The sequence below is a fragment of the Lonchura striata genome, chromosome 28 (assembly GCF_050655825.1).
Source record: "Lonchura striata isolate lonStrDom1 chromosome 28, ASM5065582v1, whole genome shotgun sequence".
In the NCBI taxonomy this organism is placed as follows: Eukaryota; Metazoa; Chordata; class Aves; order Passeriformes; family Estrildidae; genus Lonchura; species Lonchura striata.
In genome coordinates, this window is record NC_140730.1 from 1,976,552 (window position 1) to 2,003,669 (window position 27,118).

The 27,118-nt window shown below is 52.9% G+C and overlaps 1 protein-coding gene across 2 annotated transcripts in view; it reads left to right on the plus strand.

Annotated features, from left to right (window-relative positions):
• FBN3 (fibrillin 3) overlaps positions 1–27,118 on the plus strand; it is an 84,306-nt gene that overhangs the window by 15,199 nt on the left and 41,989 nt on the right. For both annotated transcript variants that reach the window (XR_014950245.1, XM_021546168.3), the window contains exons 5-14: positions 972–1,067; positions 3,637–3,732; positions 11,647–11,844; positions 13,840–13,965; positions 19,189–19,314; positions 24,033–24,185; positions 24,925–25,122; positions 25,846–25,989; positions 26,084–26,203; positions 26,817–26,942. Coding sequence is in view for 1 of the 2 variants with exons in the window: in XM_021546168.3 (XP_021401843.3) it covers positions 972–1,067; positions 3,637–3,732; positions 11,647–11,844; positions 13,840–13,965; positions 19,189–19,314; positions 24,033–24,185; positions 24,925–25,122; positions 25,846–25,989; positions 26,084–26,203; positions 26,817–26,942 (1,383 nt within the window). In the remaining variant the exon portion in view is untranslated. The remainder of the gene's footprint in view (positions 1–971; positions 1,068–3,636; positions 3,733–11,646; positions 11,845–13,839; positions 13,966–19,188; positions 19,315–24,032; positions 24,186–24,924; positions 25,123–25,845; positions 25,990–26,083; positions 26,204–26,816; positions 26,943–27,118) is intronic.

The window sequence follows — 27,118 nt, forward strand, 5'->3', positions numbered from 1 at the left end:
AAGGAGAAATGTCTTTTTCCAAGCATTCCAGAGGGAGAGTTGTATTTGTAGCTCACTGTTGAGCCCCAAAAATCCCTCTTTGGGCTGCTTTAATCCCAGATTCCTTAAACATGGAGTGAGGAAACAGTTAAAGCCAACACTTGGTGTCCATAGCAGGATAAAACTCCCCAATTTATTTATTGCTATTGTTTTCCTGCAGTGCCTCAGTCACATCCAGTGGGTCATAATCTCGTGGGAAAGCTGAGCTCTCACATGGAAGAATGGAGGACTCGTGCTTTTCTTTCCAAATTCCTTAAAAAAAATCCTCTCCCAGTAACTGGATATTGTCAAGGAGGCCACATTCTGTTTGCAAAAGGAGGAGAAATAACTTAAAGTTGATGATTTTCCTCCACCAAGGAAATTCCATCTCCCCAGACTCCTCTGAAGGCTTTGGTAGGGAGGAATTTGGAAGATTGGACAGCCCAATGTGTGAAAAGGGTTGAAAATGGAGCAATAATGGAAAACAATGATAAAAAGGGTGGGGAAAATATTGGTAAAGTATAAAATCCTGAAAGAAAAGATTGTGGCAGGGTTGTGTCAAAGACAGGGAGACATCAGGAATTATCCATGCCCTCATTTTAGGGAAGTCCTGCAGGAAGGACAGAGCTGGAAAGGTTTGGAGCGGATTCCTTAGGGAAGTGAAAAGATGGATGCCTTTGGTTGGTTGGGATGGATCTCAGGAAAGGTTCTTCTGCCAAGGGTGGTGGGCACTGCCCAGGCTCCCCAGGGAACGGGCACATTCCCAAGCCGGCTGGAGCTCCAGGAGCCTTTGGAAAACACTCGGACAGGCTGGGGTGGCTGGGCTCAGGAGCTGGATCCCTGATCCCTCCCAGCCCAGGGCATCCCGTGCCATGGGCAGTGCCAGCCGGGACAGGAATTCCCACCGGGGATCCCGGGGTGATTCCTGTCCCTGTCCCCATCCCTGTCCCCAGTGCAGAGCTGCAGCGTGCGCTGCATGAACGGGGGCAGCTGCTCCGAGGAGTCCTGCCTGTGCCAGAAGGGATTCACCGGCACCTACTGCGGGCAGCGTGAGTGCGGGAACGGGAACGGGAACGGGAATGGGAACGGGAACGGGATGGGAATGGGAATGGGATGGGATGGGAATGGATCCTGCCTGTGCCAGAAGGGATTCACTGGCACCTACTGCGGGCAGCGTGAGTGTGGGAACGGGAACGGGAACGGGATGGGATGGGATGGGATGGGATGGGATGGGATGGGAACGGGAATGGGAATGGGAATGGATCCTGCCTGTGCCATAAGGGATTCACCGGCACCTACTGCGGGCAGCGTGAGTGCGGGAACGGGAACGGGAACGGGAATGGGAACGGGAACGGGATGGGATGGGATGGGATGGGATGGGAACGGATCCTGCCTGTGTCAGAAGGGATTCACCGGCACCTACTGCGGGCAGCGTGAGTGCGGGAACGGGAACGGGAACGGGAACGGGAATGGGATGGGATGGGAACGGGAATGGGAATGGGAATGGGAATGGGAATGGGTCCTGCCTGTGCCATAAGGGATTCACCGGCACCTACTGCGGGCAGCGTGAGTGCGGGAACGGGAACGGGAACGGGAACGGGAACGGGAATGGGAACGGGAATGGGATGGGATGGGATGGGATGGGAACGGGAACGGGAACGGGAACGGGAATGGGAATGGGAATGGGAATGGGATGGGATGGGATGGGGACAGGAACAGGGATGGGGATGGGAATGGAAACAAGAATGGGAACAGAAATGGGGCCGGGAATGGGAATGGGAACGGGAATGGGAATGGGAATGGGGAAGGGCACCCAGAACACTCCAACATCAGCACTGTGTTCTCCTTCCCTTGGAATCTCAACCCTATTATAATATATAGATAATAGATATGGATAGTATTGCATAAACTATACTATCTATATGGAAGTATTATATTATGTATAATACTATATTATCATATAGTAAGATATATTATATCTTCTAATATATAATATATTCATAATTTTATGTATAGTATATTCACAATATACTAATGTATTATTATATTATAATTAGATAATATTATTATATATGAGATAATATATGCACAATATAGTATATATAATATGCACATATATATTATATATACAATTATATGTCTAATTATATAGTCTCTTACTATTTATCATTATATAATTATATTTAGTACATTACCATTATGATATTATATTATTATATAAATTATAAATTGTATATATTTATATATTATATTATATTATATTATATTATATTATATTATAATATATTATATTATATTATATTATAGTATATTATAATATATTATATTATATTATAGTATATTATATATATATTCTACCATGTAATACATTTTAAGAAGCCTAAGCAAATAAGCACAATATCTTTAAAACAATCTCCTATCAATTATATCAGTTAGAACTTCCTGGATCCACGTGGGAACCACTCCCACCGAGGATTTTTGAAGGCAAAACCCCCCAATTCTCCCCAAACTCCCCCTCAGCTCCTCCCGATCCCTCGGTACTGAAACTTCCCCAAAAGTTCCTCCGGGGGCCGAGGCTCCAGATGGAAAATTTCACCCAGAGCAGCAGAAGCTTGGGAACGTTCTCAGGAGCAGCAGCCCGGGGCTGGGGACGGCACGTGCAGCCCTCGCTACGTGCTGCTCCCAGCTCCATCCCACATTCCCTCCCTGGCAGGACATCCCGGGAACGCTGCACCCCGGCCCCATCCCGGAATATTTTAAGTCAGGAGCATTTTAAGTCAGGAATATTTTAAGTCAGGAGCATTTTAAGTCAGGAATATTTTAAGTCAGGAGCATTTTAAGTCAGGAGCATTTTAAGTCAGGAGCATTTTAAATCAGGAATATTTTAAGTCAGGAGCATTTAAATCAGGAATATTTTAAATCAGGAATATTTTAAGTCAGGAGCATTTTAAGTCAGGAACATTTTAAGTCAGGAGCATTTTAAGTCAGGAGCATTTAAATCAGGAATATTTTAAATCAGGAATATTTTAAGTCAGGAGCATTTTAAGTCAGGAGCATTTAAATCAGGAATATTTTAAGTCAGGAACATTTTAAGTCGGGAATATTTTAAGTCAGGAACTTTTTAAGTCAGGAATATTTTAAGCCAGTGACTATTTTAGGTCAGGAATATTTTAAGCCAGTGACTGTTTTAGGTCAGGGAACACCCAAGTGCTGCTCAGAACTCAGTTCCTTGCTCTGAGCACGTGGGATTAAATCCATCCTCCCCTTCTCCCAGTCCAGCTGCTGTCGTTCCTCCACATGTTGCTTTTTGTGCATTTGCCTGTTTGTATCCAACCTGAGGGAACCAAAATTCCAAGGGCAGGAAATCCTCCTCAGTGCAATAGGAGTTCGTGGCTTTTGCAGGAGGGGGCTCAGGCAGGATCAGGGAACAATTTTTCCAAGGAAAAAGAACAAAAATCTCAGATTTCTCTGTGGAAGCTCCGGGCGGGAGAACACGGAGCTGATGTCCCAATGTCTGATACTCCAGCCAAGGTGGAGGTGACATCCCAAGCTGTGCCAGCACCCTGGAGGGGGCTCTCCAGGAGCAGGAATGATGGAATTCTCTGTTTTCCCTCGCAGCTGTGTGTGAGAACGGCTGCCAGAACGGGGGCAGGTGCATCGGCCCCAACCGCTGCGCGTGCGTCTACGGCTTCACCGGGCCCCAGTGCGAGAGAGGTGAGGAGGAATTCCACATTCCCTGCTCTGCCAGGCCGGAGGGAATCCAGGATTTCACTGGATTTCGCTCTCTGGAGGTTCTGGGTTTTGTTGCATTTCTGCTGGTCGGTGCAGGTTTGGTGGTGGTGGGATGAGAATTCCCCAGGATGTGGCTCGGGGTGGCTTTGCTGGGTGTGTGCAGGAGCAGATTTGGGCTCTGTGGGCATCACTGAGGTTTGGCTGAGCCAGGGAATTCCTCCCTCTCCTGCTGGCTCAGAGGGACACTCCCAGCTCTGACAGGATTTTTGGCAAGGCTCCGAGTGGCCGGGACCCGAAATGAAACCGAACCACGGAGCCAAAGTTTGAACTCCCAGATCTGAGCTCAAAGCACCTGGAAATGCTCTGATTTTCCAGCCTCTCCCAGGATTTGGCTCGTTCTGTGTGACTCCATTCCCAAGGATTGGGCTGCTCTTGCCTTTCCTGGGATTTTCCCCCGTGGTTTAAAGGGTGAGACAGGAGCAGCAGGCCAGCCAGCAGGAATCCACCCAATTCCACAGGGCTGTGCAACATTCCCAGGGCTGTGCAACATTCCCAGGGCTCCCAAAGCCTCTCCTGGAGCTCAGGGTGCAGGTGAGCCCCATTCAAGGCCTCTGCTGAAGTTTGAGCCTCACTTTTGTTGGCTGCAGAGAAGGGAAAGCTCTGCAAAAGCCTCCACACGTCCGCTGGACTCACCTTGCCTTGTTCTGGTCTCCTTCTTTGTGGAATCAGGGAATTGTGGAGTGGTTTGGGTTGGAAGGGAGCTTAAAACCATCCAGGAACACCTTCCACTACCCCAGGCTGCTCCAACCTGGCCTTGGATGCTTCCAGGGATGGGACATCCCCAATTTTCTGGACAATTCTCCTGTTCTGCAGCAGTTACAGATTCTTTAAACTCTCTCCTTGGCTTTTCCCAACACACAGGAATTGCTTTAGTTGTAGAAAATGATGAGGATTTCTCTCTGGAGGGAGATTTCCCCCCCAAACCCTTAAACCTGAGCTCCAGAGCTCCTGGTGAAGCTCCTCCTCACTTTTTCTCCTGAAGCACTGAGATTCCCAAATCCACCCTGACATTGGTGGATTGAACAGAGAGCTAGAAATCCCTGAAAGAAACTTCTGGAGAAGGCTGGAAAACCCAAGTGCCCTGTGCCTGGAGAGAGAGAAAGAGGCAGGGGCTGAGCAGGGGCAGACTTTGGGGCCGTTTGTATAAAATTCTTTACATAAAGGAGCATTTTCACAAAGCCTGCAGAGATTTGGCTGAGCCAGACTTGTGTGAGAGACAAAACAAATCCTGCAGCTGTGTCCACACGGCTCCTCCCTGCCAAGACAAACAGAGCCTGCTCTGCCCGGGCTGGGAGCGGGATCCTGGGGGGTTTGTGGCCAGGTGAGTGCCTGGGATTGACCTTCCAGGGAAAATCAGGGAACAGCTTCACCCTCCCGAGGGAAAACTCCATCCCCAGGGCTGCTGAGAGGAGTCTCTGGGCAGCAGGATTGGTGTCCAGCAGGATTTGGGATCCTTGGGAGTCTCCATGACGAGGTTCCAGCAGCAGCGCCTCACTTCAGCTCCAGGCCTCATTCCGAAGGATTTTCCTGGAGCAGGATTCATTCCAAGCAGAGCCTGAAGGCCTTTCCCTGATAGGGAGAAAGGACAAATCTCCTCCCAGAGCCAGGGAATGTCCTGGGTTCTGCCAGGTGTGGAATTCTCCGAGTTAATAAATGGAGTGAGGAGCGTAAACAGAAACAAAACACAAGAAATTCCACCTCAGCAGGAGGGAAAACTTCTTTCCCTGGAGGTGGCAGAGCCCTGGAAGAGCTGCCCAGGGAGTTGGGGATTCTCCCTGTCTGGACACTCCAAACCCACCTGGTTCCTGTGTCAGCTGCTCCAGGTGACCCTGGGCTGGACTGGGTGATGCCCAGCCCCAGAATCCTGGGATTCTGTGAGCCCCGTGCCTGACAAAAAGATCTCATCCACCCCAAATCCATCCAATTCCAGATTTATTGAAGGGCTTCACTTGAATTTACTTTGCTCCCACCGTAACAAGAAATAATTTGAATTTTAAATGGGAATAAAGTGAATTTCAGAGCGCTGAGAGCAGCTCCAGTAAGAGGCTGCTTTGTACTGGGAGCAGGACAACCCCCCTCACACCTCATGCAGGAAATTCCCCCCTCCAGAGGGAAATACCCTCGGAGCAGGCACTCACAGAATTCCAGCATCATTTCCTCCCTCTCCCTGACATCTTCGGGACGAGTGGCTGGGGGATATTTGGTGGAACCTGAGCTCCCATTACATCAGTGTGGGAGGAAAAGCTGCAGCCCACAAAAGCTGTGGGGCCAGAGGCCAAGGGCTGCTCGCAGCCTTCGCAGCGAAATGAAGGATTTTGATGTCATGGCTCGGATCCCACCCTCCCTCAAGGAGGAAAAAGTGACTGAGTTTGACTCGGCTGGTGTTCGGGGCTCCAGGGATGAGGTTTTGTCATTTGGGGCTGCTTTTCCAGCCAAATGAAATCTTCCCTGTGGAGCCTGTCCCTGTGATCCAGGAGCTTTTCCCTGGGATCTGGGAACTTTACCCAGGAGCTTTTCCCTGGAACCTTTCCTTGGAACCCAGGAGTTCTTCCCTTGGAACTTTTCCTTGGGATCCAGGAGCTTTACCCAGGAGCTTTTCCCTGGGATTCAGGAGCTTTTCCCTGGGATCTGGGAGCTTTACCCAGGAGCTTTTCCCTGGAACCTTTCCTTGGAACCCAGGAGTTCTTCCCTTGGAACTTTTCCTTGGGATCCAGGAGCTTTACCCAGGAGCTTTTCCCTGGGATTCAGGAGCTTTTCCCAGGAGCTTTTCCCTGGGATTCAGGAGCTTTTCCCTGGGATCTGGGAGCTTTTCCTTGGGATCCAGGAGCTTTTTTTTTCCTAGGAGCTTTTCCCTGGGATCCAGGAGCTCTTCCCTGGAACTTTTCCTTGGGATCCAGGAGCTCTTCCCTGGGATCCAGGAGCTTTCCTCAGGAGCTTTTCCCTGGGATCCAGGAGCTCTTCCCTGGAACTTATCCTTGGGATCCAGGAGATTTCCCCAGGAGCTCTTCCCTGGGATCCAGGAACTTTTCCCAGGAGCTTTTCCCAGGAACTTTTCCTTGGGATCCAGGAACTCTTCTGTGGAATTTTTCCTTGGGATCCAGGAGATTTCCCCAGGAGCTTTTCCCAGGAGCTCTTCCCTGGAACTTTTCCTTGGGACCCAGGAGCTTTTCCTAGGAGCTTTTCCCTGGGACCCAGGAGCTCTTCCCTGGAACTTTTCCCTGGGATCCAGGAGATTTCCCCAGGAGCTTTTCCCTGTGTCCCAGGAGCTTTTCCCAGGAGCTCTTCCCTGGGATCCAGGATCTGTGGTCTCTTCCGAGGCTCTCTGGGCAATGCCAAGTTTCCACCTGAGTGCTTGGGAAGAGTCTGGAGCTCTGGAATTGCCATCCCAACCCCTCCACTGACCACCCAGGACAAATCCTGACCCCCGAGGGCTCTTCCAGGAGTTTCCAAGCCCTGCCCTGACATTTCCAGCCATTCCTCCCGCCCTGGAACCACCAGCCCCGTGTTTCCCTGTGCTCCTTGTGCCTCCTTGAAACTCTCTGGGGTTTCATCAGGAAACAGTAAAAACGGGACAGGAAAACTCAGAAAAAAAAGTTCCCCCTTTACAATTTCCTTTGGATGTGTTTTTCAAGCTCTTGGAATGTCTGGCCTTAGAAAGAGCCCCCGCCAGCTTTTTCTTTTCTGCAAAAGTCCAAACAGTTAAACTTGAGGAATGTGGCTGTGTTTGGGTGAAGTAAGGAAATGACGAGCTGGAGAAAGTATTCCATGAGAAAGGAGCCCCTCAGGGAGACCCTGGGGCTGCTCCCCTCCCCTCCCTGAGCCTGAGGGGCTGAGACAGCACTGGGGCTGCAGAGCCACCATCCAGGCTGGAAAACACCTGGAGAACAACAGGAACAATTGAAAAACACCTGGGAAACAACAGGAACAATGGATCCAGGCTGGAAAACACCTGGAAAACAACAGGAACAATCAATCCAGGCTGGAAAACACCTGGAGAACAACAGGAACAGTCAATCCAGGCTGGAAAACACCTGGAAAACAACAGGAACAATTGGAAAACGCCTGGAGAACAACAGGAACAATCAATCCAGGCATGAAAACACCTGGAGAACAACAGGAACAGTCAATCCAGGCTGGAAAACACCTGGAAAACAACAGGAACAATTGGAAAACGCCTGGAGAACAACAGGAACAATCAATCCAGGCATGAAAACACCTGGAGAACAACAGGAACAATGGATCCAGGCTGGAAAACACCTGGAGAACAACAGGAACAGTAGATCCAGGCTGGAAAACAGCTGGAGAACAACAGGAACAATAGATCCAGGCTGGAAAACATGTCAATGGAGGGACAGGACACAGGGAATGGCTTCCCATGGACAGAGGGCAGGGTTAGGTGGGATATTGGAGAGGAATCGTTCCCTGTGAGGGTGGGAGGGGCTGGGATGGAATTCCCAGAGAGGGAATCCCTGGAAGTGTCCAAGGGCAGCCTGGGGCAGTGGGAGCTGTCCCTGCCTGTGGGACAGGAATGAGAGGAGTTTTAAGGTCCCTTCCAAGCAGGAGCATTCCAGGATTCCGAGGTCTCTGTGAGCAGAGCATCCATTGCTCCACGGAGCATTTGATTTAAACCTTTCTCTCCTGTGATCCTACCCTCCTGATCCCTGTCCTTCCCAGATCCCAATCCCTGTCTCTCCCAATCCCAATCCCTCTCTCCCAGATCCCAATCCCTGTCTCTCCAAATCCAGTCCCTGTCTCTCCCAGATCCCAGTCCCTGTCCCTCCCAATCCCTGTCTCTCTCAGATCCCAATCCCTGTTTCTCCCTGATCCCAATCCCTGTCTCTCTATGATCCCAGTCCCTGTCTCTCCCAGATCCCAATCCCTGTCTCTCTATGATCCCAGTCCCTGTCTCTCCCAGATCCCAATCCCTGTCTCTCCCAATCCCAATCCCTGTCTCTCCCTGATCCCAGTCCCTGTCTCTCCCAGATCCCAATCCCTATTTTTCCCAATCCCTGTCCCTCCCGTTGGTGGCTCTGGCTCTGTCCCAGCCGTGGCCTCCCAGGATTTCTGCCCAATCCCGGGATTTGTGGCCCCATCCCAGCTGGAGCTCCCTGGGGATGATCCACTTTTGGCCACTTTTGTCCTGCAGCTTCCAAGGCAAAGGCTCCATTGTTTGTTGTGAGAGGGGATTGGAGTTTTGGCAAAGGAAAAATCTCTTCCTCGCCTCTGTTTGTTTTTTTTGGAGAGGAGGAATTCAGCCCCTGGCCTGTCTTGGGAGGGAATTCCAGCGGGTGGGAGAAGAAAAAAGCTCCTCATTCCCTTCCCCTTTCCTTGTGCTAGACCTACTCCCGTGATGGATTTGTGTGGCTGGGGTTGTCCTTTAGATAACACAGAAAATCCTGGAATTATCCCACTTTTCCATCTCCAGAGATCCCAGTTCCCACTGGAATTGACTCAGGGACAATCTCCTGGTTCCATGGATGTTGCAGGAGTGGAGGAAACTTTTTTTCTTGTGACTATTTTCAGAAGTTCCTGATCAAACCCTCCCCCCAGAACCTCCCCGATGCAGGATTTCTTGCAGTCCTTTAGTGGGAATTGCCATTGGAATTGTCAGGGATTTGGAGCTTGAGGGGCTCCCTAAATCCCCCCAAATTCAGGATTTCTTGCAGTCCCTTAATGGGAATTGCCATTGGAATTGCCATTGGAATTGTGAGGTGTTCAGAGCTCGAGGGGCTCCCTAAATTCCCCCCAAATTCAGGATTTTTTGCAATGCCTTGATGAGAATTGCCATTGGAGTTGCCATTGGAATTGTGGAGGATTCAGAGCTCGAGGGGCTCCCTAAATCCCCCCAAATTCAGGATTTTTTGCAATCCCTTAATGAGATTTACCTGGAGCTGGGGAGGTGGAGCTGCTGCACATCCCACACTGGGCTCTGGGAAGAGGGAACAGCAATCCCAGCTTTCCCTCAGTTTTTCCAAGGAAAATCCCCCATCCTGAAGGACACCAACCTGCAGCAGGATTCCTGGAACACGGATCCCATGCCGGGACTGGGAAAGGCTTCAGACATCTCCTAAGCGTCCCTATTTCCTTCATAAAATTTCATTGGTGCCTCATTAAAAATTTAATCATTTGCCCATTAAAATTAGCACCAGCTGGGGCTGGGAGGCAGCCAGGGCTCTCCAGACTGCGATTTCCTTGGCTTCATTCCCTCCAGAGGAGTCATCTGCATAGGAAAAGTTATTTTGGGCAATTATGGGTTTAAAAGGGGGTGTTCTCCTCACAATCCCTCATTCATTATCCCCCTCCAGGAATTCCTGCAGTGCCTGGGGGAGATGAGGTAGGAGATGAAGTGGGAGGTGCAGGTTTGGCCACTTTTCTTTCTGTTCAGAGCATCGATTTTGGGTTTTTCATTTATTAATCTGAGGTTTTTTGGGGTCCACCCCGCAGTGACATCAGTTGCTAGTCTGGGAACTTGTAAAATTTGGGTCAAAAAAAAAAAAAAAAAAAAAGGATTTTTACTTGGTAACTCCCTGTGGTTCATGTTTGTGGACAGATTCCCAAAAAAAAAGTTTTTTTTGGGAGATGCCATCCCCTTCACAGCGATGTAACTTCAAAATCATTCATTTTTTCTCTCTCAAATCCTTCTCCTCTCGACCTCCCAGTGGCATCCACAGCCCAATTTTCTCAGCTTTAATCTCCCAGTACAAACTGCTCCAGAACACAAATCAGAGGGAGCATTAAGCTTGGAATGAGGAATTCTTCACTAATTGATTCTTTCCCAGACAGGAGGATTTCCTGGGTGTTTTCCATGGATTTTGGGACGTGGTTACCTGGGGCTCCCAGTGCTCTCACCCCCTCTGAAAAGATTTTTATTGCTTCAAACACATCAAACCCAAATTTTTCCCTGCAGGGACATCTGGGGGTTAATCCAGGAGCAGGGAATTGGGGTCAGGGCAGTTCCTAATTCCTAATTACTGCCTAATTCCAGCCTGGAAATTCCCTGAGCCCATCTCAGCCAGGCTCTGGCTGCCTGACCAACACCTGACTGCTCAGACACTTCATGGGGAATTTTCTGGGCTGGCCAGGACATGCTCCAAGGGTTTTTTTGTTGGGTTTTTTTGGTTTTTTGGGTTTTTTTTCCAGCCACAGATCAAACACTTCTTTGCCACCACCTCTGCCCAGCTGAAGGAAAAATCCCACGGAAGGATTTTGCTTCCTGCTGGATTCCTGCTGTGCCAATATCCCCTCATCAAGGGTCACGGGAGCCCAGGCAGTGGCAAACCCACATTCCTGAGGGCAAAACCCTGCAAAAATTGGGTTCACATCCTTGGGGTTTAAGGCATGGGGAGGATCCTAATTGGGAATGGGAAACCTGCTGGTTGTTCCCGCAGTGTCTGGGGTTTAAAGTTGAAATTGCCAGGAGATGTTTGGGAGTTAAAGTGCAGAAATTAATCATGAGACAGAATCCCAGAGTCGGAGAATTCCAGAATCCCTTGGGGTGGAAGGGAACATAAAAATCACGGAATTTCACTGCCAGCTACTTTCACTATCCCAGGATGCTCCAAGCTCTGTCCAGCCTGGCCTTGGGCACATCCAGGGAAGGATCTTTCTAACTAAATTTAAATTTGATTGCTTTTCTCCTCCCTGAAATTCCCATAACGGGTGGAATTGCACCCCTGGAATCGCCTCTTCGCTTGACTTTTCCTTTTCAGCTCCAACACTGCGCTTCAATTTTTCCACCCCCCAAAATCCCACACTGTGCTGGCAAAGGGAACCGGGCAGAAATCCTGGGATTTACACAGTGGATGTAACCCGTGAATTCTTTCCTTCCCTCCCCAGATTACCGCACGGGGCCCTGCTTCAGCCAGGTGAACAACCAGATGTGCCAGGGCCAGCTGAGCGGCATCGTGTGCACCAAGACCATGTGCTGTGCCACCATCGGCCGCGCCTGGGGCCACCCCTGCGAGATGTGCCCGGCCCAGCCCCACCCCTGCCGCCGCGGCTTCATCCCCAACATCCGCACCGGAGCCTGCCAGGGTCAGCGGGACGGGAACGGGAACGGGAACGGGAACGGGAACGGGAACGGGAATGGGAACGGGAACGGGGCCAGAGCCCCTGAGCGGCGCTGGGGCGGAGGATGGGGAGAGCAGAGCCCAGGGTGGGAGACTGAAACAGCCCCCGAGTGCTGAGAGCGGGGTGCTGGAATGGTTTAATCCTAAAACAGCCCCAAAATGCTGAGAGCAGAGCCCAAAATGGGAGCTTAAACCAGCCCCAGAGTGCTGAGAACAGGGTGCTGGAATGGTTTAACCCTAAAACAGCCCCAAAATGCTGAGAGTGGGGTGCTGGAATGGTTTAATCCTAAAACAGCCCCAAAATGCTGAGAGCGGGGTGCTGGAATGGTTTAATCCTAAAACAGCCCCAAAATGCTGAGAGTGGGGTGCTGGAATGGTTTAATCCTAAAACAGCCCCAAAATGCTGAGAGTGGGGTGCTGGAATGGTTTAATCCTAAAACAGCCCCAAAATGCTGAGAGCGGGGTGCTGGAATGGTTTAATCCTAAAACAGCCCCAAAATGCTGAGAGCAGAGCCCAAAATGGGAGCTTAAACCAGCCCCAGAGTGCTGAGAGCAGGGTGCTGGAATGGTTTAACCCTAAAACAGCCCCAAAATGCTGAGAGCAGGGTGCTGGAATGGTTTAATCCTAAAACAGCCCCAAAGTGCTGAGAGTGGGGTGCTGGAATGGTTTAATCCTAAATCAGCCCCAAAATGCTGAGAGCAGAGCCCAAAATGGGAGCTTAAACCAGCCCCAGAGTGCTGAGAGCAGGGTGCTGGAATGGTTTAACACTAAAATAGCCCCAAAATGCTGAGAGTGGGGTGCTGGAATGGTTTAACCCTAAAACAGCCCCAAAATGCTGAGAGTGGGGTGCTGGAATGGTTTAATCCTAGAACAGCCCCAAAATGCTGAGAGCGGGGTGCTGGAATGGTTTAACCCTAAAACAGCCCCAAAATGCTGAGAGTGGGGTGCTGGAATGGTTTAATCCTAGAACAGCCCCAAAATGCTGAGAGTGGGGTGCTGGAATGGTTTAACCCTAAAACAGCCCCCGAGTGCTGAGAGCAGAGCCCAAAATGGGAGCTTAAACCAGCCCCAGAGTGCTGAGAGCAGGGTGCTGGAATGGTTTAACCCTAAAACAGCCCCAAAATCCTGAGAACGGGGTTCTGAAATGGTTTAACACTAAAATGGCCCCAAAATGCTGAGAGCAGAGTCTGGAACAGGATCCTAAAACAGCCCCAAAATGCTGAGGGCAGAGCCCAGAACAGGAACCTAAAATAGCCCCAGAGTGCTGAGAGCAGAGCCCAAAATGGGAGCTTAATCTGGCCCCAGAGTGCTGAGAGCAGAATCTGGAACAGAACCCTAAAACAACCCCAGAGTGCTGAGAGCAGAGCTCAGAAAAGGAACCTAAAACTGCCCCAAAATCCTGAGAGCAGAGTCCTGAAATGGTTTAACCCTAAAACAGCCCCAAAGTGCTGAGAGCAGAGTCTGGAACCGGACCCTAAAACAGCACCAAGACAGAATGCCGAGAGCAGAGCCCCAAAACAGAGGACACCGAGAGCAGAGCCCCAACAAAAAGCCTCAAACCAGAACCCTAAACCAGAGAACAGAGAGGAAAACCCTCAAAACAGAGCCCCAAAACACAGAACTCTCTGTGGAACTTTGCCAAATCCCTCCCCGTGGTCATGGAGGATCCCCTGGGACCTTCCAGCACCATTTTATCCCAGAGATTCTGGGCACACTGTGGCTCTTGGGTGAGCTCCTCCATCCCACAGGGCGTTTCTCCCAAAGAACCACGGGATGCACAAATCCTTTGGGAAGCATTCCCATACCCTTGTGTCCCTCTTGCTGGAGGCAGGAATTCATTCCTGTCCATTCCCTGGTGCAATCTGAGGGGTGATTCCCTCTGGAATGTGAGCAGGGGGAAATCCATGGATCCATGGCTGTTCCCTCACACCCCTGCTTCTTCTCCTTCTCCTCCCGCAGATGTGGATGAGTGCCAGGCCATCCCTGGCCTCTGCCAAGGTGGGAATTGCATCAACACCGTGGGATCCTACGAGTGCAAGTGTCCTGCAGGGCACAAGCAGAGCGAGACCAGCCACAGGTGTGAAGGTAAGGGAGGCTCCACACCTGGCTTTGCCAGGCTGCTCCACTTCCCGAGGTCCCGGGAGCATTTCAGTCCTGGGTTTTTGCAAGGTGGGGATGGGACAGAGCTGCCATTCCAGCCTGGATCCCACTTCCCAGCCAAAGGGGTTTTTAATCTGCTTCCCAGAGGCCAGGGGCAGGAAATGAGGAGTAGGCTTTGCCTGATCTCCTGATCTTGCCTCAAGCCAGAAGGAAATGGTTTGGTTTGTTCACAGAGGGGTTTTTTAAAGGATATTTTAATGGGGACACAGACTGATGGCACAGGAGGGACCCCAGCTCAGGGCTGCCTCCAAAGCTCTGCCAGGTTCTGAGTCTGATCATGCCTTGAAAACTCAACAGCTTTTAATTTGGAGGCTCTTGGTTAGGGCTGTGAAGATTGAATCACTGTGAAATGGGAAATCAGGTTGGTGGTGGGAGCTCAGGGAGAGCTCTGCCTGCCTCTGGAAGCCCCTGGAATCAGGATGGTAGGAGGTGGGATGAGATGATCTCTCAGCTCCTTCCAAGCCTGACCATTCCAGGATTCTGCCCCTCAGGAAATGTTTCCCAAAGAGAGCCAGCAGCTCCAGAGGTCAAGCCCTGCTGGGGGATGGACATTCCTTCATCCCCAGGAAACATCTGTGTCTGAGCATCTTCCTGGGCAGGATGCCAGGAGACTTTCTCTAAAATCCTGACAGAATTCCTGCAGAGCTCCACATCCAAGGATTGAAAGCAGGACAATCCAAACCAGCCCTTTTTTTGTGTCAGGTGAAGGACCAGCTCCCCAAATCCAGTGATATTCCAGGAATTTGCCTGGTCAAGGTGGGAGTAGGGGCAGCAGAAAGCTTCTCCTGCCCCTCCCTGCCTCTCCCACGCCAGCTGGGGAGCAGAGCACATCTGAAACCAGTTGAGCTGGAATCTCATCCTGAGATTAAACCAAATCCATTGTCTGGATCTGTCCTCCAGATGTGAGGGGCCTCCCACTCCCCCCAGAGCCTGGAAGAACAGCCCCACGTGGCCACAGACTGCTCCCCTTCCCTGTCCTGGCCACAAAAAGGGACAACTCCAGCATTCCCAGGGGCTGCTCCATCCCTGGGTCACCAGCAAGGACAGGAGGCTTCCCTTTGGATCTGGGAGTCCTGCTGGGAACGACAGGAGCAGGAGGGATGCTCCAAAGGGATGGGGTCTGAGGGCTCCTCTCCCAGCTGTGTCACCTCCACGTCCCCCCAGGGCCACCAGAAGGTGAGGAGGATCCCAGGAAAGTGGAATCACCTTTGGGATTCCCTAAAATGCTGTGGATAGGGGAATGGAGACAGTTCCTCTGCCACTTTATGGACACGAGAAGATTTGGGCCCAGAGTTCCCCGCACCCTTTGATCCATCAGGAATTTGGTTCAGCAGATGGAGCATCAGATTCCTGAGCTTCACATTCCTGCTGAAACTGCCAGGATCTCTGCCGTGCTCCAAGTGCTCTCCTCACTGAGCCCAGGGTTTGAGCACAACCAGAGGATGGATTTGTGATCCAGGTGTGCTCCAGGCTGGGCAGCAGTTCCCTTGTTGAGTTTTTGGGTTCATTTTCCAGCGGGGAAAGGAGGGAATTCTCTGCTTCCCTCTCACTTTCAGATTCCCCATCCAAGCCTGGCATCCAGGGAATATCAAACCTGGATTAAACCTCTCTGGGGGATTCACCCCGGCTTCCCAGAGCTCGAGTTTTGTGCTGGGGGCATTCCTGGTGGGAAGTCAGCCGCAGGTCGGAGCCCAGCTCGCTGATTAGCGATGTCCCCTCATTAACGAGGTCCCCTCATTAAGGATTCATGCCTGCTGGCCCTGTCCTGGTGGGAACAGAGATAACAGCGGTGCCTTCCTTATCTCCTAACACAAACCTTATCTCCCAACACCAACACCTGGAATTCCCGGGGAGGATAAAGACCACGTTGATAACGGAGGCTCGAGCAAAGGAGGCAGCTGCAGCTGGAAATTGCCTGGATGGATTCTCAGCTCCAGCAGGAAAAGGAATCCTTTTCCTCTCAGGGAAACATCCAGCCTGGATTTGGACCTGAACCTCCTCCAAATCCGGGGTTGCTCCGTTCCAGACTCATCCCTGATGGATGGGACCCTTCCAGAGGGTGGCTCCTGTTGTCCCATTGTCCATTGTATTCCAAGGAGCTCCGGGGGTGATGAAAGTTTCTGGCACTGCTCCCTTTCTGAGGGATCTGAGCAGTCTGGGAAACCGGGATTCAGGGAGGGGAAGGGTCAGGCTGCTCCCTAAAAACCGCTGGAGACAAGGGCGGCTTGGGAAGCACTAAAAATTTTATTTATGTTGTGCAAAAAGATGAGGAAAGAGGGTGGGAATTGCCAGGTTAGGGGTGAATTAACCAATCTCATGGCTGGATTATGGTGGAAAAAAAGGGAAAAAAGCAGGATCTGTTGAGGTTTTAAGGGAATGAGAGCCTGGGAAGAAAGGCAGGTTTGGATCCAGCTGAGTTCTCAACGTGGCGGGAGGAAAATTGTTGAGGACACAAGAAAATATTCCTGGTGCAAAGTGGAGAGAGGGAACATCAAAGCTGAGCTCGGACACATCCTGCTGCTCCAGAGGCCTGGATCCATAAATCACAGGGAAAGGGGGCTGTGGCATTTTTAAATTATCCTGGAAGCAACCGGAAAATTGACACCGAAGGGAGCAATTCCGTGGTGTGGAGTTAAGGGGGAATCGCTGGCTGGACAAAGCTTTTCCTGCTATAATTCCAGGCTTTCTCTGCCAAAAATTTCACTTTTTAACAGCCCTTCCTGTGCTGCGGGACAAAGGCCAAGCTCTGCTATCAGTGAGGTAATGCCAGTGCCTCATCCAGGATGATTCCCAAAGGAATGTGTCCTGCATCCAAAATCCATCCAGGGTGATAAGAGACAAAAACAAAAATCCATGGAGACACACCAGGAAAGGGAATGAAAGGCTCCAGGCAAGCTGTGTGCAACAACCTCAGCCAGGATTTGCCCATTTTTGGCCTCTCCAGGATATTCTGCCAGAGGGAACAAATCCAGGGATTCCAAATCTCACCTCTTTTCCTCATCCCTTTAGAAATGAGGTGCTCCTTATGCCCCCATAGGCCAGGCTTTTGCCACCAAGGCACAAAATCCTGAATTTCCTGATATTCCTGCACCAGAGGAACCTCCCCAGAATTTTCCACGGGCGGATGGAAGCCCATAACCACCTTCTTTCCATTTCCTCACAAAACCCCTCTGAAGAGCTGATTGTTTTGCTCCATCCAGAGCTCATTTCCCTGGATTTGGGTGGTTTGGAGCTTCCATTCCCCCACTCCGTGGTTCCTTTCCGGGAGGGGAGGGCAGCGAGTCCCTGGTGCTGCAGCTGAGGGATCCCAAGGCACGACCCCTGGGGGTGTTTTCCACATCAAACCCTGGGTTTTTAGCCCATGGAAAAGTTGGGGTTCCCACAGCTCTGTGGGCATCGTGTGGGATGAGTTTTGCAGCTCCAGCTCTTCCAGAGGCTCTGCAGCCTTTGGCTTTTCCAGCTTTTCCAGCCTTAAAGACGAGGCCGCTTCCAATCCCGGCTCCAAAATCAACGTTTGCCTTGAATCCTGCCATTGTCTGAGCAGCAGAGCACAGGATCCTGCTTGGATTTGGAGCGGGAGGTTGGGAAAGTCGGGAAGGAGCCAGGCTGGGGCTGGGTGTTAAGGAGAGGGGAATGAACCCGTCCCGCTGGGTCAGCGCTGCCTGAAGGGCTCCAAACCACCACGGGACACTCCCAGAGGGAAAACCCAGCTGGAAAATGCGGTGGGGAAGGACTGAAAGGACAACAAAGCCCAGGGATCAGGTTCCTGAAGCACAGGATGTGGAGTCCTGGGGGAACAGGAGCTTTCTCTGGGATTTTCAAGGGGTTTCAGGGAAAAAACAGGAGCTGCAGTTCGATGGAACTCTTGGGTTTTCCATAGGAATGGGATCCACTGCTGCCCCCGGGCTGAGTGAGGGATGGCAGAGGCACAGATCTGTCAGTGGGATCCTCCCCAGTGCCACACCAAGTTTTGGGCTGGGTTTTTCCCCCAGTAGCACAACTTTGCCTTCCTAAAGCTCTTTTCCTTGCAGAGCTCCGGGAGTTGCAGCCCAGGGCAGGGCTGGGATTGAATGAGGGGCAGGCTGGCTGACAAAATCTCTTTTTTGGCTGCAGGGGCCCAGGTGGGGGAGGTGTTTTCTGTGCTCTGCTGCCCTGGGAGCTCTCAGGGCTTTTCTGAGCATCAGGGAGCCAGAGCAGCAGCGGGGGCTCCAGGGACCCCTCAGGTGCTGGCCAGGAGCAGAAGCTGAGAGTCCAAAAGAGCCAAGCAGGAATTTGCCTTCCCCTCTTGACTGGAATAGAATGAGAGAATGGAATTGTGGAATATCCTGGGCTGGGAGGGGCCCACAGGGGTCTGCAAGTCCAACCCATCACCAATTGTTGGACTTGCAGACCATGACCGAGGTCAGCTCTGGGGAGCAGGACTCAAACCCACCCAAATGTCTATTCCCTCTTTCGGGGAGGAATTTCTTCCTGCTGTCCATCCTAAACTTCTCCTGGGAGGGGCCATGGAGAGAAGGGGAACTCCAGAAAGGGAGAATTTTAGTGAACCCCAGCACCCCCTGACCCCCAAAACCCAACTCCCATCCTCTGTGCCCTGGATTGGGTTGGGGCTGAGGAGCAGGACTCCAACCCTCCCTGGGCAGCCCTTTCCAATGTCAGTCCCTCTCCCTGGGAAGAATTTCTCCCTGCTGTCGAGGCAGGACGGGAATGAAGAGACTCTGACCAGAAGGCTGTGAGAGTAAAACTCTGATTTATTCAAAATACACTGCTCTTTTATACAGAGCTTTGTGAGGACCAACTCCATTGGTCCTGAAGTGAAAACAACCCACAGCATTGGTGCAGAGTGACAGAACTTAACTATAAACAGTGTGAACAACAAGAGAGATAAAGAATTATTTACGTTCTTTCCCAACTCTTTCCCAGGCTTCTGCCTGGCCACAAATTCTCAGTTTCTCTCTTTGACTGAATCTGAGTCCCACAGTCCATCCTAAACCCTGAGAGGGGTGGTGGAGAGAAGCAGAAACTCCACGAATGGAAAACTTCCAATAACCCCCAGCACCCCCTGACCCCCAAAACCCAACTCTGGGGATTTGGGTGGGGAAGGGGACGTTTTTTTCACCCTCCCCGTGGGGGTTGTGTCCCTTGCAGACGTGGATGAGTGCGGGGCCATCCCCGGTGTGTGCGACGGCGGCGACTGCACCAACACCGTGGGCAGCTACGTGTGCTCCTGCCCCCGCGGCTTCGTCAGCAGCCCCGACGGATCCCGCTGCCTCGGTGAGGGGGGAAAACGGCTTTTGGGGTGGGATCAGGGCTGGGAATGGCCACACAGGGATTTGGGAGTGGTGCTGGGATAGGTGGGAGATGCTCCTTCCTCCCTGGTGCTCGCTGCTCCATCCCGCGCCCAGCTGGGTTGTCTGGGGCTTCCTCCCTCTCTGGAATTTGGGCTGTGGAAAGGGTTGGTGAGGATGTGAGGAGGAGGAGGATTGGGAGGAAGGAATTGGGGGCTGGGAATGTTGGGGGGAGTGAGGAAGGAATTCGGGGCTGAGAATGTTGGGGGGAGTGAGGAAGGATCCCCGTGCTCCTCTCACAGAATATCCCATTTGGATATTCCCACTTTGCAGGAGGATCCCCAGACACTCCCCCTCCCCTCCTGCTCCCCTGTTTTCCACCAGTGCTCCCAGTACAACTGGGCTGGCTGTGGTTTTGGGGTGTGGGAAAGCTTGGAGTCCTCCTTGGAGCACAGAGGGATGTGGGGATGGAGAGCAGCCCCCAGCTGCACATCCCTGCCCTGCAGAGGGACAGGGAAAGGGCTCCAAGGCTCGGGGAAGCAGGGAAAACAATCAGGGAATTTTATCACCTCCTCCTGCTGTTTCCTGCTCCCAGCACGGCTCATAAATCCCAGCTGCTCTGGGCTGATATTCCAGGGGGCTCAGCTGGCTTCATCCCCCTGAATTCAGCTTTTGGGAAAGAGTTCTTAGCCCTGAGCTGCTACTCTGGATCCTTCTGGATCCCGGGAAGAGATGCACAGACAGACCCCCCATCCCAATGGGGCTGCCAGGGGAATTCTTCCACATTCCCTGGGAGCTTCCTTCCCCCCACAGCATCCCATCCCTGCCCTATTCCCCCCATTCCCACCCTCCTTCCCCCCCCAGCTCCCCAGTTCTGGCCCCAAAGCCCTTCCCAAATCCCAAATCCCCATCCCAGCTCCCTGGGGCTGCCCTGAGCTGCTCCTCCTCAGCCCTGGCCCAATTTTGGCTCCAGGTGTTCCCATTCCAAAGCCTCTTCCCCAAACTGGCCCCAATCTCCAGAGCCTGGAGTGATTTTTTTTTTTTTTTTTGAATTTTTAACAGATCCAAACTCCTTTCCTGTAAATATTTGATGGTCCATTGCTATCAAACCCCAGTTCCTGGTATAAAGGAGCAGCTCTGGGGTTACTCAAACTCAGCAGGGCTCCAAATAAATCCCAGGGGCTTCTTTTTCCCCTGGTCTGAAAGTCCATTTGCCTTCAGGAAGATGAGGATGGGGAGATTTGGGAAGAGGAATTCTTCCAGCACAGGCAGAGATTGGTGGTGCAGTGCAAAATGTCAGGTGCATTTCCATTTTCTGTTGAAATGAGTACAGGAAAAAAAATAACAAAAAAAACCCAAAAAACCAACCCAACCAAAAATCAGCTCCAAATTCTTTTCTAGCCACGGATCCTGGAGCGGGATTAAATGTTTTAGTTCCAGGAGGAAAAAAAATGTTGTGAAGTGTGAGTAAAAAGTAAAGCCCAAGTCCTCTTGTTTGGGGAACTGATAGATTTTAATGGGAATGGAATTTTTTCCTGCTGTTTCCCAGCCCCTGCCATGAGCCCAGAGGGGTGTGACAGTTCTGGGATGAGTCATGTGGACATTCCCCACTTTCCTTGAAACCAAGAGCTTTGAAAAGGAAAATAAATAAAATTAGAAAGCCCAGATTTAAAAATAGTGCCGAGCTGATTGAGCTGCGGCGGGCTCTGACTCCACCTGAGCTGGCTCTGGGTGCTGCAGCCTTCCCTGAGCTCCCTTTTTGGGACAGGCAGGGTTTGTTTTGGCAGAACCCACAGCTCCTGCTGGGGTGGGGCACCCAAATTTTGCCAGCTCTGCTCAGGGAGGGTCTTATTTGGAGATTTGGGGTCCCAGGTTGCCATCCCATGAAACAAAGCAAGGGAGCAGCTGGGAAAATGGAATATGGATAAATGATGTGGCACTTTTGAAGCATGGCCAGCATCAGGAGAGGGGACATTGTCACCCTGGAGGTGACCACAGGAAAGGTGTTTAGGAGCACCAGCATGTGGTCATTTCCCCTCCCTTCTCAGCAAAGCAAACACCTTTTTTATGGCACTGCAATCGTCTCAAAAATCAAAGTTTTTCCAGCAAGACCCAGAGCTGCAGCTGACCCCCAGTGCCAGGAGCTGCTTTCAGTGCCTGCCCCAGCAAAACCCCACCAGGAGAAAAACCTCAGGGAACATTCATGGAATGATTCAAGCAGCTGGGCTGCGTCAGAATCCGTGGTGTTGATGATTTTGAGATTGTAAAAGTCTCTGTCTTTGTGCCCCACTGCCAAAGCAGAAGCCATAATTGGTCTGTGCTGGTTTCCAGGTTGTTTATTCTGTTTATCTCTCACATGTTCTGCTGCCCTGCCCAGCTCTGTCCTGCAGGGCAGCGTGTGGGGCTCTGCCCTCAGTGGGATGTGACAAACATTAAATACCAGAAACTCCCTGGGCTGCATTTACAGTAACGTGCCAATATCTGTCACCTACGTTGGACAGTGTGTCCCCAGCCTGAACCAACAGAAAAATGCCAACACCACAGTGAGACATGGAGGGCATGAAGAAGGAGAAAAAGGACAAGGCACACCCAATTTCCTCCATCTTGTCCCCTTTGGACCCCTCATCTAGAATCCTAAAATTTTACTTTTGCACCCGTGCCACACTTAATTATTACTGATATCAAACCCTCAGAGCTGGTAATTGATCCTGTAAGGTTGAAAATTCTTTTCCATGGACAGAGATCACAGCCAGTGTCTCTGGGGGCTCTGTCCAGGGGGTTCCTGACCCTGCCAGGGTGCCAGGGCAGCCAGAGGGAATTTCTGGATTCCCACAGGTCTGGACACACCAAGGCCAGTCCCAGCTGGGCCATAAGAGCCTCCTTCAGTCCTGCTTGTGAAGGGCTCTGCAGGCAGCACCAGGAGCTGCCCCAGCAGCCAGGGGGGCTCCGTGGATTTTCCTTGCTGCAAAGGGTTCCTCTTCCAGAGCAGCTTAAGAGAATAATTTCCAAATGAAGAAAAATGGGCTTTCAGTGCATTCCCAGACGTGCTCATGGTGTTCCTTCCTTCCCTCCCTGCGACTCAGCACTCCTGCTCTGGCCTTTTTTTGAGCTCGTTTTTATTTTCCTGGGAGTGCAGCAAAGCTCTGGAGGGTTTGGGTTGTGCCTCTCCCTGGGCAGTAGCAGCAGATTCAGCACCTCCAGTTCTGGGTCTTGCTGAGCCTGGCCAAGCCCTGGGCTCAGACAGGGTTGGAGGGTTTCACTGAGGGCTTTGTCTGCCTGAAGAGCCCTGGTTTTGATCCACTTCGGTCTAAGCAAGAGGAAAAAGGAAACCTGAGGGTTGTGGAATCATGGAATGAGCTGGGAGGGATCTCAGAGCTCATCCAGGGCGCCTCCCACCAGCCCAGTTTTGTGGGATTAGCTGTGCTGGATAATCTCTCCTGTTTCTCCTGGCATCAGGACACCCCCCATGGGATCTGCCAGAGCCCAGATCCAGCCTGGAATTGCTCCTGTCCCCTCAGGATGAGCAGGACCACCTCCCCCTCCTGCTCTGCCATCCTGGCTGGACCTGGGCACCCCCTGGGCTCTGTCCCCACCTCTGAGCTCTCTCTAATCCCAGCTGGAATTTCCCCTCAGCATTTTCTGCTTTACTGGGGTTTTGTGCAAACTGGGACCCGAACACCCCCAGGGCTTCTCCTCCCCTTCCTGAGGATTAGGGGCTGATCCAGTTTTGCATTCAATCCCCACTTTCAAATTCCCCTTCTCCAGGTCTGCCTTTGTGCCTGCTGGTGTTTTTGGGTGGATAAAGTTTCCTGAAAGGAGCAATTCCCTCTGAATCCAGCTGTGAGCAGGGGTGGGGGCGGTGCCTGAGGAAGGAGCTGCTGGTTTGAGCTGGGGTCCCCGAGCTGTGCTGGGAGCAGAATGCACCCAGAGCCCCCAGATCAAACAGCCCCGGGCAATTAATTCCAATTACACTCCCGGGAAGTGGCAGCCACATCCCGGGAGACTTTCCCCCTCATTAACTGACTTGAGAAAAAACAAGGTGGGAGAGGAAGGAGGGGAAGATTCCAGGTTTTCCTGGAGGGATTGGTGCCAGCTGGAGCCTGCTGGATGTGAGAGACCCTCAGTGCCCTGGGCCTTGGCCAGGAGCCACAAACCCTCCCCAGCAGGGCCGGGGTTGGGGTCAGGGGGGCCAGACTGAGAGAGGGGGTGGCCAGGAGAGATTCCATTGGGAATGGGCCCTGAGGAGCTGCCTGACAGGGTGGTGGTGGCACGCTGTGACTGTGTGTCTTCTCCCTGTCCCTCTCCCTGTTCTTGTCCCTTGTCCCTTTCCCTGTCCTTGTCCCTGTTCTTGTCCTTCTCCCTGTCCCTCTTCCTGTCCTTGTCCCTCTTCCTGTCCCTGTCCCCATCTCTGTCTCCATCCCTGTCCTCTTCCTCTTCCCCGTCCCTGTCCCCCTCCCTGTCCCTGTCCTTTCCCCATCCGTGTCCCTGTATCCATCCCTGTCCCTGTCCTGTCCCATCCTCATCCCCATCCCTGTCCCTCTCCTGTCCCATCCCTGTCCCATCCTTGTCCCTCTCCCCATCCCATCCCATCCCATCCCATCCCATCCCATCCCATCCCATCCCATCCCATCCCATCCCATCCCATCCCATCCCATCCCATCCCATCCCATCCCATCCCATCCCATCCCCTCCCTGTCCCCGCAGACCAGCGCCTGGGCACGTGTTTCTCGGCGCTGCTGGGCGGGCGCTGTGCCGGGGACGTGCCGGGCCAGGCCAGCAGGATGCAGTGCTGCTGCGACTCGGGGCGCTGCTGGGCCATCGGCCAGACCCCCGAGATGTGCCCGGTGCGGGGCTCGGGTGAGTGACACCCCGGGACCCCCAAACCCAGCGTCCTAAACCTGCACCTCCTGGGAAATAAGGTTGGAAAAGCTCTCCAGAGCACTGCCGAGGCCACCAAACCCTGTCCCCAAGCTGCCACATCCCCATGGCTTTTAAACCCCTTTGGGGATGGGCGCTCCTTTGCCAAAGCCACCGTTCCCAAGAGGAATTTTTCCCCTGATATCCAACCTAGCCCTCCCCTGGCACAGCTTGAGGCTGCTCCCTCACGTCCCATCCCTTGTCACCTGGGGGAAAAGCCCACCCCCATCACCCGGGGGTGCTGCTCCTCCTACCTGGGCCCCACCTGAGGCAAGGATTGATCCCTGTCTGTTGGAATGCCAGGCTCTTTCTTGCTCCACAGTCAGGGTGAATAAACCTCAGGAAAGGTTTTGTCCTCCTCCTGCTCCTGCCCTTGGTGAGCCCGGGCAGGAGGAGGCCCAGGGATGGAGCCACATCCCTGTGCATCCATCCCCTCCTTCAGCCCCAGCTCTGAGCAGGGCACAGCACCTCCCTGTCCCATCCTTCCCTGCCTGGAGGGATCCCTTGGTGCCAGGCGTCCCAAAAATCCTCTGCCAGACCCCCTTTATGTGCAGTGGGGTGAGGAGTGTTTGATCCCTCCTCATTCCTGTGCCCCATTCCCATCATTTCCCATCAGGACCCACCCTTTGCTCCCTGCAGGGGCTCCGGGCACTGCTGGCAAAGCTCTGTTTTCTTTCAGACGAGTACCGCAGGCTCTGCATCGAGGGGCTCCCGGTGGTGCCAGGCTTCCCCGGGAACTTCCCGGGAATTCCTGGATTCGTGCCCAACGGAGTCGGGCCGGGACTCAACGGGCCCGGAGGCATCGGCCCCAACGGGGCCAACGGCCAGGGCGGGATCCCGGGGCTGCCCGGGATGGGCCCGGGGAGCTCCAGCATCGGTAATTCCCAGCTTTTTCCTCCTCTCAGGGCTGGAATGCTGCTCCCAGCCAGACACACGGATTGTCCTGGCTCGGGGGAGAGCTGGGATGTGGCACCGGTGCTGGGCAGGAGCTGAGCCCACACACAGGTCCAGCGAGGCGGGGTCTGGTCTGGAATGGCTCCCTGGTTCCCAAATCGGTTCCCAAAAGCTCCAAATAGGAGTGGAGCTTTCCCACCACCACCTCAGTCTTGTGCTCCCCACCTTGGATCCTCTGACGTCCCCTCAGAGAGTTCCTGGGACATCCCAGGGCTCCCCAACCCTGCCTGCATCCTCCAGGAACTGCCACCATCCCGAATCCTGGGACATCCCAGGGCTCCCCAACCCTGCCTGCATCCTCCAGGAACTGCCACCATCCTGAGTCCTGGGACATTCCAGGGCTCCCCAACCCTGCCTGCATCCTCCAGGAACTGCCACCATCCCGAATCCTGGGACATCCCTGGGCTCCCCAACCCTGCCTGCATCCTCCAGGAACTGCCACCATCCTGAGTCCTGGGACATCCCTGGGCTCCCCAGCCCTCCTCCTCCAGGAACTGCCACCATCCTGAGTCCTGGGACATCCCTGGGCTCCCCAGCCCTCCTCCTCCAAGAACTGCCACCATCCTGAGTCCTGGGACATGCCAGGGCTCCATAACCCCTCCCAGTGCTTCACCCAGGGTTCCCCAACCCTCCCTGTGCCCCCCAGGAACGGCCACGCTGAACCAGACCATCGACATCTGCAAACACTTCACCAACCTGTGCCTGAACGGGCGCTGCATCCCCACCCCGTCCAGCTACCGCTGCGAGTGCAACATGGGCTACAAGCAGGACGTGCGAGGGGAGTGCATCGGTGAGTGGGGGCTGCTCCCAGAGCTCCTCCAGGCTGCTCTTCCCATTCCTGGGCTCTGCTGTGCCTCAGGGACCCTCACAGCTGGGTTTTGCAGATGTGGACGAGTGCTCGAGCAGCCCCTGCGTCCACGGCGACTGCGTCAACACCCCGGGCTCCTACCACTGCAAGTGCCACGAGGGCTTCCAGAGCACCCCCACCAAGCAGGCCTGCATTGGTAAGGGTGTCCCCCCTTTCTGGGGGATGGCAGAGGGGTCAGCAGAGCCCCTGGCACCAAAAAAGGGGTGAAGTGCAGTGAGGAGTCCCCAGCAGGGCCGGGTGTGGGATGGGATCTCTCCAGGAGAAGTTTTCCTCTGCCTTGGCTTTCCTTAAAATGTTCTGGTGGCAATCAAGGGACCTGCAGAGTCCTCCCCAAGAACAGAATTCAGTTGGGAGATCTTCATTTGACAAAAATGGGGGATTCTGGGCTGAGTTGGTGTGCATGCGGGATTTCCAGCAAGGCTGTTCTGCCAAGAGGCTGCTGCAGGTGAGGGACTGCCAAAAACGAGGGATGGGAAGGGAATGTTCCACCATGGGAACAATGAGAAAAGTCAGATTCCCATGGCAGCGCCCAAGCTTTGAAATTTTCATTTTCTCCCTTCCTGACAAAGTGGCTTCCAAAGGCTCCCCCACTGCCCGGCAAGCTGAAAAGATTCCGATTTCCCAAGTGGGATTTTTGAAGATGAATTCCTGTGTCTGAGGACACCTGCCTGGCTTTCTCACGGGGGGGATATTGAGCTGGGACTGCTCCTGTCTCTCCCTGCTCCCACTTTTTGGTGCTTTCCCTGCAGACATTGACGAGTGCATCATGAACGGGGTGATGTGCAGGAACGGGCGCTGCGTCAACACCGACGGCAGCTTCCAGTGCATCTGCAACGCCGGCTTTGAGATCACCCCCGACGGCAAGAACTGCGTTGGTGAGGGTCCTGTGGCCTCCAGCAGCTCAGGGCTGAGCTGGGACCACCTCCTCCCCGGGGCATTTATCTGGGGTGTTCCCCAAGGAGAGAGCTGGGGGGGTGTTTCCATGAGGGTGTTGTGCTCTGTCCAAATCTGTGGTGTTGATGATTCTGAGATTGTAAAAGTCTCTGTCTTT